The 16,272-nt window shown below is 35.0% G+C and overlaps 1 protein-coding gene across 1 annotated transcript in view; it reads left to right on the top strand.

Annotated features, from left to right (window-relative positions):
- NRXN3 (neurexin 3) overlaps positions 1-16,272 on the top strand; it is a gene marked incomplete at its 5' end in the record, with an annotated part of 310,284 nt that overhangs the window by 181,457 nt on the left and 112,555 nt on the right. Inside the window, 3 exons of the mRNA XM_029283337.1 lie at positions 607-693; positions 11,006-11,062; positions 12,778-13,085. Coding sequence (XP_029139170.1) covers positions 607-693; positions 11,006-11,062; positions 12,778-13,085 — 452 coding nt within the window. The remainder of the gene's footprint in view (positions 1-606; positions 694-11,005; positions 11,063-12,777; positions 13,086-16,272) is intronic.

Raw genomic sequence — 16,272 nt, 5'->3', positions numbered from 1 at the left:
CTGAGTGTAGGACAAGAATCACTGATGAGGATCTTACAGAAAGAACTCAAAATAAGAAGGCATTTCCTGATTTTTTTAAAGGAATAGAACAGCCTGCCTAGACATTTGTTTAGAAAAGTTGCTTAGAAAAATTGGGCAGGAGATCGGACTCAAAGATCTCCAAGTCCCTCCAATCCCTTGATTCTATGATTCTGTAACTTATGTTAGCTCCATGAAACATTTCCTATGAATGCAAGAAGAGGGCAGTGAATTGGGCATTCTTACAATTCCAGATTCCTACTTGTATCATGTAAAAGCATATGAAGGTGCAGAAAAGTGAGCCAGCATGATTCCTAAAACTGATATGCTAGATTGAAAGGATTTCCGTGTTAAAGGTAACTCTTCATAACAGACATGCTTGGAACATGGGAAAGTTCTTCTAGAATCCCAAGAAATGAGAGTGTGCTATTCTCTACCATTTTAAAAGAGGACTAACTACATATCTTCATGTTTGTTTAAATTCCTTCATAAATAAATGAATAAATCAAAGTAACTTAGGATGTTTTATTTTTTAACAATTTCATTGACTTTTCAGATTGTTTTTAAGCTGTTTTTTAAACTTTAAAGGAAACACTGATACTGCGTTCCAATTGGTAAAACAGAAAATCCCCTTCAAATATAACCGACCCGTAGAGGAATGGCTGCAGGAAAAAGGTAACCATTGTTAAAACTTTCATTTTAAATCCATTTGATTCTAAACCCTCATTTTTAAAGCCTGCAAATAAATGTTTCTTAAACTTGAATCGCCTGCTGCATAAATGACTTTTAATTTTCATTATAATTTTTGTCAACTTCCACCTGCCATATGTTGATAAATCATGCTATAATACATTGCTATTAAAACCAAGTTAAAGGGACGAAATTCAATGTTTACTATAAAAAAAGCAAAGAAAAAAGCAAAAGCTAAGACACCATTTAAAAAAAACCAAAAGGAAAATGAAACAACATGTATTATGACTATACAAGACTGCATGAACTATTTTTAAATAATATATATAATCTACATCTATTATGTATCATCAAAGTTCTCTTAAACCTGTTTAGAAACCTAATTATTCAAACATAATTTTCAGATATCCCATTACAGTTATGACTCCCTCTTCATTTTAATGAAACGAATGAAATGGGTATTTATTTGTCCAAACCTTGGATCCCAGGGGATCGCATTTAAATGTTCATATACGCTCTATAGGGAAAAGTGAGAAAATGGGGGATATTTTTCAGAATCCACCTTGCTCTAATATTGTGTTTTTCAATTTTGCAACTTTAAAATGTATGAATTTCAGTTCCCAGAATTCTCTAGCCAGCCATGTTAAAGTTGTCAAAGTTGAGAAATAATGTTCTACATAATATAGAAAATCATGCCATGGAATTTTGCTGCATGAGGCAATGACAGATTCCTCTTTGGATTAACAGAATGGGTCTGCGGATGCATTTTTTGTATTGATGCATTAATGAGAATGCTAGTCGTGTAGCCACAGGTAAATAGATTTGTATTTTAAGACTAGTTATTCTCATCTTTAGTTGTACTCTACACATATCTTATACTTATTAGGGGTAAGTCTCATTGAACTCAACTGATTTCTTCCGAATAAAGTTGTATGGACTGGAGCTTTTGATGCATATCTTAATCTAAACACCAAGATGAATCCATCTGCAAAAAATATACATCTATATGTATATTTATGGAGTATCATTTTCCATGTGGACATTTTGGATTGAAACTATTTATATAGTTTATATAAGTATTTTAGAAATGTAGGACAAGTATGCTTCTTTTCTGTTTAACAGTTCACAAATCCATTGATTTCCCAAAGTAATATATAGTCCTCAGAAGAAGCAATTTATACATGGTCACAAATATATTACAATGGTTTAATGAGAATTCTACAGCTGCTCATTTCCCAGTGAAAGGTGATTGGAAATATTTCTCGTGGGAGATAGTTCAAACCTCATTAAAATAAACACAGTTTATAATAAGAGTATTCTAGGGGAAGTTAACCATTTTTAAGTCCAACTATCCCATTTCAGTTAACTTAATAGTGCTTTCAACCAACAGAGTCTGTCAATAGATAATTTTTGTACACAGATATTTTTACCTCTATATACATTTGTTTATAGGTTACCATACTGAAAGTTGTCCCTGACATTTTGCAATGTTCTCATGTTGACAAATGACCTCCAGATAATCGTACCAATCAGTTAAACGGGGGTCTCCAAACTTGGCAACTTTAAAACTTGTGGACTTCACTTCCCAGATTTCCTCTGCCAGTATGGCTGGCTGAGGAATTCTGGGAATTAAAATCCACAAGTCTCAAAGTTGCCAAGGTTGGAGATCCCTGAAGATGAACTTCACATATTTCATAATTCACATAGTTTCTGTCATCAGCCTTTTTGAATCTGGCTCTTTTGAATAAGATATTCTTATTTTGTTAAAGGAAAATTTTGTTTAAGTATCACATGCTATGTTAGAAAGCTGATTCTTTTTCCCCAGCTTGGGTATGATATAAAATAGAACATATCAGATCCAGTTTTATAATTTAGGAAATCCTGGATCAACTTTTGCTTACATTTTTAAAGTGTCTCTGCTAGAAAAAAAGAATTGGGTGGCAACCAGATGGGGTTTTTAAGAATTTGTTTTGAATTTCAGATTTGTTTTCAGATTTTAATTTCAGATTTGCTTTTGATTTCATGAGCATACATTGAGTAAACATGTTGTTTATTTCCCTGCTGATAAGTTAACTTTTTTAATGGTTGTCTAAGCATAAAAATAACAATACATACATATTGTATATATTAATCTCTAAATATGAGAAAGATGATAAAATGTGTTAAAGGAGCAGCAGCCCTTTAAATGCAAAAATAAGAGAAAGATAAGGAAAAATAAAGGAACCATGGCAGAGGATAAATGGTTTAAAGAAATTTACCAAAACAAATAAAGAGGAATAGACTGAATCATTGTGAATGCATTTCAAACTGTTCAGATTGTGTCCCTAAACAAATTTGTCCCATTTTAGGAAATTTTAAATTGCTGATAGATTACCAAACATGAATGGTATTGCTAGTTAAGACCATAGGAAAATCAAAAACATACCACCAGTTGGCCTGGGTGAGAAACTTAGATTAGAGCATAATTATAAATGCTACTTTCAATCCTAAACTGAAAACAAGACTGTCCTATATTCTTCTGTTCAATCAAGTCTGATTCTTGGAGACTGCAAGGACAAGTTCTTGTTGATTTCTTGGCAAGGTTTTTCAAAAATGGTTTGCCATTGCCTCCTTCCTAGGGCTGAAAGAAAGTGACTGGCCCAAGGTTACCCAACTGACTTTGTATCTAAGCCGGACTAGAACTCATCGTGTCCCAGTTTCTAGCTGAACACCTTAACCAGGGAGTTAATAACCTCCAGGGTAAATAGTCACATTTGGTTGCTAAATTGTATTTAGTTTGATGGGTATACAAATGACTTAAACCATTCTGCTAGCACTATGTTTTATAATTCAGGTGGCAGAATAGTAAACAGTGATTGTTTACTCATTAATGTGATCTGTGTTTATGAGAATAGATTTTTAAAATGAAAACATATTTACTCTAAAAAGTGGATAATTTTTTCTTGCTAATCTCAAAAAGATAAAGTCCCTTTAACACTAAAGACAACAGTGACTTTGCTTTTGTTAAACCAGTGCATGACCAATGCTGTGATGAAGCTCATTTGCCTGAAAATCTGCTGTTGTTTTGTAGTTTTTTCCCCCTCTCTATAGTTTTACTTTTTTGTTTGCTTTTTTGTTTCTTTATTTCCTAAGCCTGAGATAAGCATGCTGAAAGATAATTACATGTCTACTGTCTTAAGAGTTCTGGAATTGATGTTTTTGCCATTGTCAGTGGTGATGGTGGTGATGATGATGGTGAAGATAAGTTGATGATGTTGCTTTGTTAAAAGACAATCACACAAGAGAAGCACAATCTAAAGAAAACCAGAGATCTCAAACATTTTTAGTATGCATGGGAGTAAGATGGGCATTGATATAGATTATTTACTGTCATAAATCATTTTGTACTATTCAGTAGGGCTGTACTAAAAAAAAAAATAATTCATAAGATCTGCTTTGACTTTATGCAGAAAAAAGCACAGCATCAAGGCAATCATACATCTGCTTTTAGGCTTCCATAAGCATTGCATTAAGAATGGGCTTTTTAATTCCATTCATTAAAGCTGCCTCATCTTTTTTCAAGTTCATATAAAAGGCTGAAAAAAATACATGCCATATAAGCAGAGAGGTCACATGCTTGGGTAAAGTCCAAAGCATACTCCTTCCAAACTGTTTTTTGGCACACGACAGCCCCTCTATCTAGTTTATCATAGAATGGGATATACTATCATTTTCTATACTGTTAGAGTTTTTAAAACATGGTATTTTGATTTGATGTCATTTGGACAAGTGATAAACTACAGAGTGGGGAAAACCAAACCAACCTGTCATTTATTCTCTCATCTACACTTTGCCAGCCCATGCAGTCATTCATTTATTTCTTAATGCATCAAGAAAGTCTTATGTCAGACAACCTCATAAAGATGATGAGTGAGAGGATAGATAGCTATCAAAATGGAACATGATAAATTGATGGCTGCCAAGACAGATGGATTGCTCTGTCAAAGAGAGAGCACTGAGAGTAGCTATCTGCCAGATGTAATGGACCTATAGTAGAATAATTTACAATTAACACAATGGATGCCATTCCAAGAAAGTTAGGTGTCCTTGAGTCCCAGCAAAATTAATGGCACTTAAGTACATAATGAAATTCTTAAGTGATTTTTTTTTAAGTGATGGAATTGTGGGGGTGGAATTAAAAGCATGTTTGCAAGAAATGCGAAAGCTGTTCCTCTGTTATAGGGAAGAAAGAAGTAAAGAGAACAAAATGATATTTAACAAGAATTTACAATTTAAATGGATTATTCCTGTAAATTTTTATCCAAAAAAATCTGTTAATTCAGTAATGCATTATTTGTACTCACATTTACTTAGGAATATGTTCCATTTAATAAACATGCAAATAAGATGTGCTCTGTCAATCAATTAACTTCACAAATTTTATTTGTATAAAATCAAAAATTGGAATTAACTTTAATTCTCTTGTGTAGTTGGCAGTTATCTATTTATAACTGCATCTTAGCTGATAAACAAAAAGGAAATTAAAATGTATTTGGACTTTCAAGTGTTTAAAAACAATCCAGTATTTGTATTACTATTATTATGATACATAACGTTTCATTATACATAGGTCTTCTCCATTCTACCATCTTGTGAGTAGCTGGGGATTGTAATTCTAGAATTCCCAAGTACCATAACAACTGGAAATGCTAACTGGAAATTCTGATTATTGCATGCCCAGCACATCCAAAGGGTGCCAGATTGGAGCAAGGACATAGTCTTTATACAAACACCCACAGTATTCTAGTATTTCTGCCCACTGCTATCCTATGTCTGTGTGTCATGAGAGAAAGAAATAGAGGGAGAAATCACATGTTTTCATTTGATGATGCATGGAAAAGAAGCACCAATTTCTGAACTGTAAAGTGAGGCTGGGGCTACTGCATGCATAATATATGCCCAAAGAGCTATGCTAAATTCAGCTACTCTAAAATACCAGACATGCTTGCTGTTTCATGTTTTCCTTTTCTTTGTAGAATAGGAAACATTAAAAGGCAGTGTATAAAGACTCAGAGATTTGCTGCTACCCATTCCTGTTTCAGGAGTGAAGCCAGAACAAATAATCATTATGAACTCTGGGTAGCAATAAAATAGTTATTTAAAGACTGCTCAGTGCTCAGTATGTTGACAGCAGCACCCAAATGTGGCAGAGGGTTGCATACTGTCATTCATTTTCAAACTGAAAAAATGAGAATGAGAAAATAAATATAAATATATTCAAGCATACATGTTGTGGTGGAAGGTGTAGTATATCACACAACTTAGAATAAATTGGCAGTTGATGGCTGATTTGAAAGCAAATGGCACAAATCGACCTCATCCATCAGCTGCTACTGCAAGTATTCAATTTTTGACAGTTTTAGACAGAATAAAGATTTGTAGCCTTAACTCCGAAATTCAACATTCTGAACCAGATCAATGCAATTGGTATTCTGATGCCCAGAGTTTTCTTGTTCTTTTTTAGGTTTCCTTTACTGTTTTGTCAATGGGAAAACCAGATTATACAGACATTTTTAAATTCAAAATCAAGTTGAGTTGATTTAAAGGGTTACAAATTATACCTATACTGGATGAAATAGTGACAAGCACTGCTTGTCTTTTATGTAAACCATATCAACCCCACAAATGGAGCAAGGAGAACCTCACATGTACAACTGGTCCTCACTTAGCAACCACTTGTTTAATTACAGTAGTGGCCAAAATTGTGGAAACCTTTTGGGAAAAGTGTACAGTAAAAATGCCACCTTTGGTTAAGTTTCCACCAATTTTTCTTCTAATTTCTTTATAACTGTAGCCTTGTTCACTTAATAATACTATTTTACATCGCTTTCTGGGCAACCAGTCAACTCTTTGCACCATTACTTTAATTTTATTACATTTTACAAGCTCACTAAATGAAAGAACACAAAAAACCAACTCGATAGCGATCACATAACACACTGACAAATGTCCTCCTCTCAGCTTCAATACATTACATCAATAACTGAATCCTACTGTGATCTGATTGGCTCATTGCCAAAACAAGATGACACCTGATTGGCTCTCTAAACACTCATGCTCATTGGCTACAATCAGATAAAGGAAAGCTACTTAATATCAACCTAAGCAAGTTGTGCTTCCTTTTTCTGGTTATTTGACTATAACTTTTCATAGAATACAGTACAGATAATTGAACAAACTTTGTTGCATTACATTCTTGATTAAATTATCTTTCCATTGATATATACTTTTATGGTACTACTCCAAAAAAAAGTGGTGTTATTAGCCATTAAACCTCAAAAATACACTTTTCCCAAAAGGTTTCCACAATTTTGGCCACTACTGTATGTTTGAAGTTATAATGAGCCAGGAGACTTAAGGTTCATCCTTGAAATTGCAGCTGTCACACCATCTCACTATCATGTGATCATGATTTGGGCACTTGGCAAACAGCACGCAAATACATTGGTCACAGAGGTCTATGGAGTTCTCAGTCATCCAGGTTGAAGGTGCTTTTTCATGAGGCAACTGGACTTTCTTTTTTCTCTTTGAATATGTTTTGCTTGTCATCCAAGAAGCTTCTTCAGCTCTCACTGGATGGTGGGGAATTTGTTGTCAGGGTCACCTGAGTAGTGCAAATGGGTGTAGAGCCTTCTTGGAATGGTTGAAAGGACTATGAGGACTCAGATAAACCTCCAGGTGGCTTCAGCGACTCTCTAAAAGAATGCAAATGACCAGCTATCCGCAAGCTGAAGAAACTTCTTGGATGAAAAGTGAAATGTCATCAAAGAAAAACAGAAAGTCCAGTTGTCTCATGAAAAAGTGTCTTTGAGACATTGGTCACAAAGTTCCACAGTTGCACAATTGGCATTAGCAACCTTGACTATGGGCTTCTGACAAATAAAGCCAATGACAAAATCACAAGTTGAAGTCACTCAATGTCGAATTTAATGACCACACAAAATGCATTTAACAATTACTATCAGAATTGCCATCATAAGTCAGCATGGTCACATGATTTTATGCTTTAAAACTTGTTACTTAGTGATGGAGTTCCAATTTCCATAGTTAACAGAGGATTAACTATACTACACAATTTGCATTCTCACACTCACAATAAGCTCCCAGTACTACAGGGATGCATTTGAAATAGAGAATATATGCAAAACTGTTTACTAACTTTTTCTTTTGTAAGAATGAGATTCATCACATTAGGAAAGATGAAGGTCTGACCTGATATTTCAACTATGCATGTTTCCTCTAAACATTTTGTTTTCTTTTTGCCCATTGTTTTCCACTTTATCATCAAGTAAAAATGTTTCATACAAGTGGTTTTAGTTAAAAGCAGATCCTCCAGAGACCTGTGATTGTCCTTTTAGCAAACACACACTTTCAATGTCAGTGTTTCGTTATAAAATGTAGCTGTGCTCTATGTTGCATGCCTTGTCAGCTACGCTAGAAGAAGAAAATCTTCAAGAAGAAAAGACATGAATTTTCTTTTTTTAAACAAAAATAGGTCATCTGTTTCAGGTAATTGTATCTAGGATGTTGGAACAATATGCATGGTTATATTTCTAAAACAAATAAATAAAATAAAGCTTTCTCATTTGCTTACACATGTTCAGTTGCTCTCCCTCACACACTAGCACCAATGGAGTTTCACAGCCTTTTTACACTCCTATTGGAGGACACAAATTTTGGAAAGCAACAGTGAAGTAAATGTCTAAACCTCTCTTGCCCATTCATAATGGTTTTGAACTAGATTGGGGTCTTACATGCAACAACAGCCATAAACAAACAGCAAAGAGATTAAATGCAAATTTGGTTTGGTTTTATATAGAGTAGATCTATGAAATAACTTAATGAACATAGCATGACTGAAATACCTAAGATTGAAATACCTAAGACGGAAATTAACTGAAGACTAATTTCAACAATTATTAAATTAATTTATTGGACTTTGCAGCAGTAACTCCAAAAAGACTCTGGGTGGTCTTACACTATTTAAAGAACATAATTTAAAAATCATGATCATCTGGATAGAGCCAAATAAACAAAATACACAAAAATGTGATGGGCTCCACAAGTAGTCTAACCCCAGACCTGGAAACAGAGCAAGGTATGAGATTTCCAAAACATTCCAAGAATAGTAATCATAACCTCTGTTTCAAAGATCATGGGCCGTGAGAGAGAATATACTAAATCTGGGGTTAGCTCTAAGTTTTCTGGAAAAGCTAAGCATTGTCAAAGACAGTGATTGATACTAAGGGTATCTACCAATTAAAAACAGAAGAAATTAATTAAGAAAAGTAAGATGCAAAATCTGTCCTTGACACATTCAACTCTATCTCAAAACAAACCAGCCAAGGTTATTTGAAAGTGGAAGTATTAACTAGGAAGGTGATGGTCCCTTTCATGTTTAAATAGAGTCAGAATAGTTGTCAAGGATCCTGTAATTTGAATTACAGAATTAAGCAAGGATTGGACTCAATGGCCTAACATACAGTATCTCTTTCAATTTCCAAAGACATTCCATAATTCTTTCCATTTAAAAACTGTCCACTTCTGCCACTCTGGGAAGTATTTATAGTTCTTCAGAGGAAGAAACATGACTCAGAACATGTTGGATTTACATGTAGGATCTGTTGGAAACTCCTTAAATTAAATACATCTGTTCCTGGGATTGTGTGGCAGATACAAAAGGCAGCTGCACAACCCCAAGAAAAAACACAACTACTTGAAAGTGTTTACAACAGATGCTATAGGCACACCTATGGTTTTTTTTCCAAACCACATCTCTCCCTTAAGTATGCCACAGCCCTACAAATATATTTCATCAATGACATGTATTCCATAATATATTCAACAAGGCCCATTTCTTCTCTAAATACTATATGACAATTATACCCTATCCATCCTTTGGTGATCTCCAAAGGGTGGGTATAGTAGTTTGTTATTGTTGTTTTTATCTTTGGTTCTCCTTGGATTGTTAAAGAAATTAAAAGTATGTATTTAATGGAATTTACTAACTTTGCTTTGTATCATTAGACATGAAGGATGTCATTATCAGAATACCAGTTGGGTCTCATAGCAGTCTTTGGTCAATTATTAATAGTTTGGGGGGGGGGGGAAACTGGAGTAAATTATGCATTCCAGTTTCTAGGAGTTAGTTTTTAAAAGACCATTTTCTGGCTGTTGGCCATAGAATCTGGTCATACGTTCTCATTGCCTCTCTGCAACTTTTGTTTCTGGAGTCCAAGAAAGGGATAGAAAAGAACACTAGGGAAAGGTGGTTCTGTACTGTATTGTGTAAAGCCATAAATGTCTGAAGGAATTGAGAAAAGAGCTTTTTCAGAATATTAAGGCGGGTTGAGCCCTTTCAAACTGCAAATCTGAATTACTTATTATAGCTTTCCAAGCTAGGAAATCTTCCCCAGTTCCTATATTTTGAGGTCCTTACCCATTCAGAAGTTCTAATCTATGTGTAATTTTGTGGCCATAGTCTATACATTTTTTTTGTCTTATGGAAAAGGCAGAGGCTGATAACAAAGTATCTACCTCAAGTGTCATTTTCCAGATTATAAGCACTGCATGAGAATGAAAAGAAAAATGCAATTATTAATATTATAGTAACTTTGAAAAAAAAGATCTTGTGAATAGAATTGTATGTCCAAATTTAATGAGAGCCCATCAGAGGTTTCCATGTGATAGCTGATACTATCATGTCATTACTTGAAAGAGATTGGAGTGAACATAGTGTTATTATCACAATCATCTCTATAACCTAAAAATGGCTAAGTGAGATTATCACTATAGCAATTATTTTTATATAAAATAATTGAGCCTAGCCAGATTTAGTATTCTCTCACACAACAGATAAATGCAACATGCCACTCCCAAGCTACATGCAATGAATCCATATGATAAGGAGAAAAGGGCATGAGAGGAAAGAGATTGTAGAAGAGATTTCAAAAAAATAAGGTTTAATTGCTTTCCAAGGACAGAGTATATCAATCCTTTCATTTTTTCTTCTTCTTTTAATTTGCTGTTTTTACATTTGTATACTAGTCCATCTTTGCTTAATGAAGATCTGTTTCTTGTTACGGTAGTGGAGAGCACATGAAGATGTGTGTTCCGCTTCCTCAAAGTCTCAGCATTTCCCATAAACATCTACTTTGCTTGGTTAGTTAGGATCCTCCTTGGGAATAGGAATTCCTTTCAGATACATTTCTTCTCTTGTCCCAATTCTCTTCCCTATGACCCATCCTGTCACCATTAGATGATGCAACACCGCATCACCACTTGACTTCGAGACCTGCCACGACGACCAAAATTGGTGAGCTCCCCCTCCTATTCTGATCTACTTTAATCACAGGGAATCAGTAATGGGGTTTAGATTCTACTTTACGACACAGTAGAATTTGGCATTTATCAGGATAGAACAGAGAAAGAAAGTGGTAAGTGTGCAAGGGAGGAGGGGAGGGAATGGACATGTGTGTGTAAATGTTGGGAGAAGTAGACTGAATGAAATAATATTAATTCCACTTTATTTTCTGAAATGTGGCTTGTATGGTTCTTTATTCAATGGACATTTACATGTAATACACTCCAAAACATATGAATGAAGATTAAATCCAGGTGAGCTTACATATTGGATTTATCATATGAAATTTATAGCTGTCATTTGGAAAGCTAAATGCAAATAAATCATATATACAAGGAATGTAGTTCTTGAAAATTTCTTTTAATTTTCCTGAAATTATGAGGGAAGAACAAGATAAAGGGAAAAGTTTTGTCAAAGTTTGAATTGTCTTTTTGAATTAATGGGATGAATATGTCCTTGATTTGTACGTAGAATGAAGAATTGGCAATTGTTTGTGGGGTTCATTCTGACTAGAACTGAATTCTTTCTGCTTTCCTTTAAGGAATTGGGAAATTCATTTCTGAAATCTCAAGATTCACTTTGCTGATTTCTGTACAATCTAGTCTAGTTGTTAACAGTCCTAGGTCAAATTTGGGTTTCTGACTCAATATTAATACTGATGAAGAAAAAGCAATCTTTATAAAAAATGGTGGATGGATACTATAGAACCTGCTGGCGGTTCATTTTGAGATACTAGCAGAGTTCAGGTTCACCACTATATTCTCTCTTTTCAAAATGTCCATCCAATAAAATTGCTTGCTAGTCAAAGCATAGGCTACTTTTCAAAGATAAACCTGTGTTTAGGAACTGATACTTTAAAGAGAAGGCTATACGAACCCTTCTTACTTGGATTTAGTTTTCTGCAGCGAAGGGGTACTGGGTCTGATTTCCATAACTTCAGTGTGAGGTGGTAATGGTTGCATAGAGTTTTACTGTGAAAGTGAAGTACTCAAGGAATGGAATTATTTGTTTACACTAATTTTATTTTAAGATATATCTTTTTCTTCTACAGAAATGATAATCCTATATTGTCTTAAAGTTGAACTCGATTTAAATGCAGATTATATCCTCATTCAGAAATAGTTATTTTATGTTTTAAGGAGTCATGAAGCATACATTTATCCATCTTTTAATGCTATATCTTTTTCCAAGTCATAGGACAGGACTAAATCTCTGTTCAGTCCATGCAAGGATCCAATTTTCTTAAATTCCATAATGTGCAAAAAACGGAGTTGTTTCATTGAACTGAACTCTCCCAGATTCTCAGTAAAAAAAACCTGCAGAATGCTTGATCTTAAAATTGGTTTGAGTTCATCACTTGGGTGATATTTGGAATCTTGGCTTCTGCTAAATATGTTTACATTTATGGGAATACAGTAAGGCCAAGAAAATCTGGGTTTGTTATTTGTTTGATCTGGTTTATCCTAATTTGTAACACAATAAGACCTTTTTTTTTGTAGTATTCCAGTCACTCAGCCATCACAATTGCCATCACCACCAATGTCAGAAAACTTGCTCTGATCTTCCACTCATTCGACCAGGACATAACATAAAACATTTTGGTTTTTAAAAACGGGGAAGAATATTCCTGGCAATAACATTGTTCACTCCCCCCCCCATTCACTTAGGACGACAGTTAACGATCTTCAACACCCAGGCTCAAATAGCCATTGGAGGAAAAGATAGAGGGCGTCTCTTCCAAGGTCAGCTTTCCGGTCTCTATTACAATGGCTTGAAAGTATTGAACATGGCAGCAGAAAACAACCCCAACATCAAAATCAATGGAAGCGTTCGGCTGGTTGGTGAAGTGCCATCTATTCTGGGGACAGCTCCCACAACCTCTATGCCACCAGAGATGTCCACCACCGTCATGGAAACTACCACTACTATGGCCACTACCACAACACGAAAAAATCGCTCCACACCTACCATTCAGGTAAGTTGAATGGTTTGTGTTCCTATGTTTTCAAGCTTAATTTTTTTTCAGATGTATGTTTTCCCAAAATAAAATTAAGAACAAAAATTGACATTTGCCAAATTTTTAGATTGCTATTTACTATGCATATGTCATCCTTCAGTGATGCTCTTTTAAACCCTCTTTATTTTACACATGAGCATGAAGAATAGGATTTGATTTTTTAAAATAATTTGGTGAGTGAATCATGTGAATTCTGACTATCCAGTAATAATGCTACCATGTAAGCCAACTGGATTTTCTGAATGCTTTTATTCCCACATCTGTTTGCAGGCTTTATATCAATTGAAGAATTACAATCTTAAATGCTGCAAGAAGAAGCACAACCATTCCAACAGCAATTTAAATATCCATATGGATATCCTTCCTATTAACTGGAACTATCTCCATCCAGCTCAGTTTTATTTTAAGTGTGTCAAGTTCTTCTAAACCTTAATAACAGTTAAAGTTGTTTAGTTCCTAAAGTTGTTTTAGGAAACTTACAGGTTTCTTTAAATTCTTAGAGACAAATTCAGGTGTCATTAGCATAATTTGTCCAATGGTATGATGCATAACATTCTTCTGGTGATATTATGTGGAAGTAAAAGGGCTGATGGATTGAATACATCTCTTATGTTGTTTAATTCTTGGCTGTAGAAATTGATCAACATAACCTAGAACATTTTAGGCTACAAGTCAGATTAAAATGATTCCATAAAATCTTTTTCATCTAAGAAAACCACCATTTTGTCAATGCTTTATTCTCCCCAAATTAACTGGAACTGATAATAATCCCTATTGAGTCCAACAAGAGCTTCAGGACAAGAAGACTTAAAAGTATTCCTTGAGTACGCGTGAGAGAACCCGAATGACCAAAGACCTACATACAAACACCCGCAAAAACCTCAGAAAACATATATATGGATTGAACATATATATATATGTTCCAAAATTTGAATTGCTAACAAAGAATTAAGGGAGAACTGGGATAGCTATTTCAAACCTTATTTGGTTTTCATCAGCCAGACATACCCTTCTGAGATTCGAACCTGGGCTGTCTGCATGTTAAGCACTAGGCCACAGGCTCTTTCTCACTTTGTTAGCTACCGAGCCCTATCAGTGGTATGTGTTCTTGATAGAAGCATTAGGACAATGCTAACCTCTTAGCACAATTATTTTCTGATAATGTTTTATAATGTAGTACAGGTGGCAGACCGCGAGCTCTGCGAATTCAATCCAAAACATTCTATATGTTAAATATTTATAATTAGCACAGTATACTTTTGTTAAAGTGCGTATAAGATCTTCTGAAAAATAGTTATGGTCTCCTTTACATTTTTTATCTACATCAAAGTAAACCCCATAGACTCTGATTAAAATAGTAACAAGCAACAGATGTTTTATTCCATATGTTATACATTTAAGTTAGCATGTTGAAATTTAGGTATTTTTAACATGTAGAGAATTACTTTATGAATATCCCAAAGATGCTTTGAACTTTTTTTCCCCCCCTTGAAAACGGTTCAGAATTGAAGAAGCTTCTTAGATGAGAAGCTAAACATTTTCAAGGAAAAAAGCAAGAAAGTCCAATTGCCATTGAATAGTACCTTTGGGACAACTATACCTGGATCATTGAGCATCTTCATATATACTTTATGAATAGAATATATTAAGCAATCTAATTATTTAGTAACTGATTAAGCAATCTAATAATTTACAAAATATGTTTGCAAAGGTTTGTTTTCCCTTTTATTTATGCTTCTCCACAATTCTTGAATAATATAAATTGATCTTTATATGTTAGTTGTCATCTTAAACAAAAAATTAAACACTCTTATCTTCAGTAAGACAAGAATTATTTTGAGAAACCTATGTCTCTTAAAATTGCTACCCAGTATCCATAAAATGCTTACAATCAGTGTTCTTTAGTTCCTTGTCACAATTCTGATTCTTTTGCATCAGTGGTCCCCACCCTTTTGGGCACCAGGGACTGGTTCTGTGGAGAGAGATTTTTTCTGCAGGCTGGAGGGCGTAGTTTCACATGCTGCCTGCATCCCGTGGAGGGGGCTTCACTTGTTTGCACAGCCCGGTTTCTGGCATGCTGCAGACCTGGACCTGTCTATGGACCGGGGGTTGGGGACCCCTGTTTTACATCACGAAGCACATGTAGCACTGATTTAAATTGTTAGCTGCAAAAGATGGGTGAAAAAAGTACTAGAATGATTTAATAAAGTGCACATCAGTATTTAGAAACAATGATTTCCTGGATCCACCCACACTACAACTAATGGATTTGCCTTAGCTGATATTAAAGCAGTAATTCTTGACATTTCATTCTTCTTACCAGAAGGAAGGTAAAAGTCAATATGCGCTTCTGTTACTGTCTCTCAAGAACAAATCAATTTATTACCATCCTGGTGAAATATAATTCTTTCTGCCATTCACTTGGTAAATATGTTCAGTTCCATCTGAATAAGCTACATTAAACACAGGTGATGCTTTCTGCTAAAGATCTCATGTGAGTGTGCATAGGCCTATCTCTTATGTGGTGCTTTATATAAAGCAACCATGTCCACTACAAAGAAGCCCTTTCTGCTTTTTTCAGAATTATTAATTTATTTTATCTATTTCATTATATTTTAATGATCATAGACTTTTCAGCCAAATGCATACAGATGCTTCCCTGGGATTAGGAACTCTGATTAGGGCAATGTTTAGTTAAGTGAATTTAACTCTACTGATAAGCAGCTATAGCAGTGGTGGCGAATCTATGGCACGGGTGCCAGAGGCGGCACTCAGAGCCCTTTCTGTGGGCATGGGCACCTTCGCCCCAGTCCTAGGCCTTCAGCTGGGTTTTATAAAACCTTTTCGCTTTAGGCTTCCGCCGCCGTGTGCAAAAAAAAAAGGTTCAATCAATCAATTTCAACTTCTCGTGGGGAAAAAAAAGATCTTGCAAAGTTGGAATTGATTGATTGAACTTTTTAGTCCCACCCAGTCTGCTGTTACCACCACAGCCACGCCCACCCAATGGGCCACACCCACCCAATGGGCCATGCTCACCCGGCACCCAGCAATGCATAAGTGGGTTTTGGGTTGCAGTTTGGGCACTCGGTCTCTAAAAGGTTCACCATCACTGAGCTATAGTCTCCATGCAGTTACTATATTAGAA

The sequence above is a fragment of the Protobothrops mucrosquamatus genome, unplaced genomic scaffold (assembly GCF_001527695.2).
Source record: "Protobothrops mucrosquamatus isolate PMUCROS unplaced genomic scaffold, P.Mucros_1.0 scaffold57, whole genome shotgun sequence".
Lineage (NCBI taxonomy): Eukaryota > Metazoa > Chordata > Lepidosauria > Squamata > Viperidae > Protobothrops > Protobothrops mucrosquamatus.
This window is presented reverse-complemented; position numbering and strand designations above follow the sequence as displayed.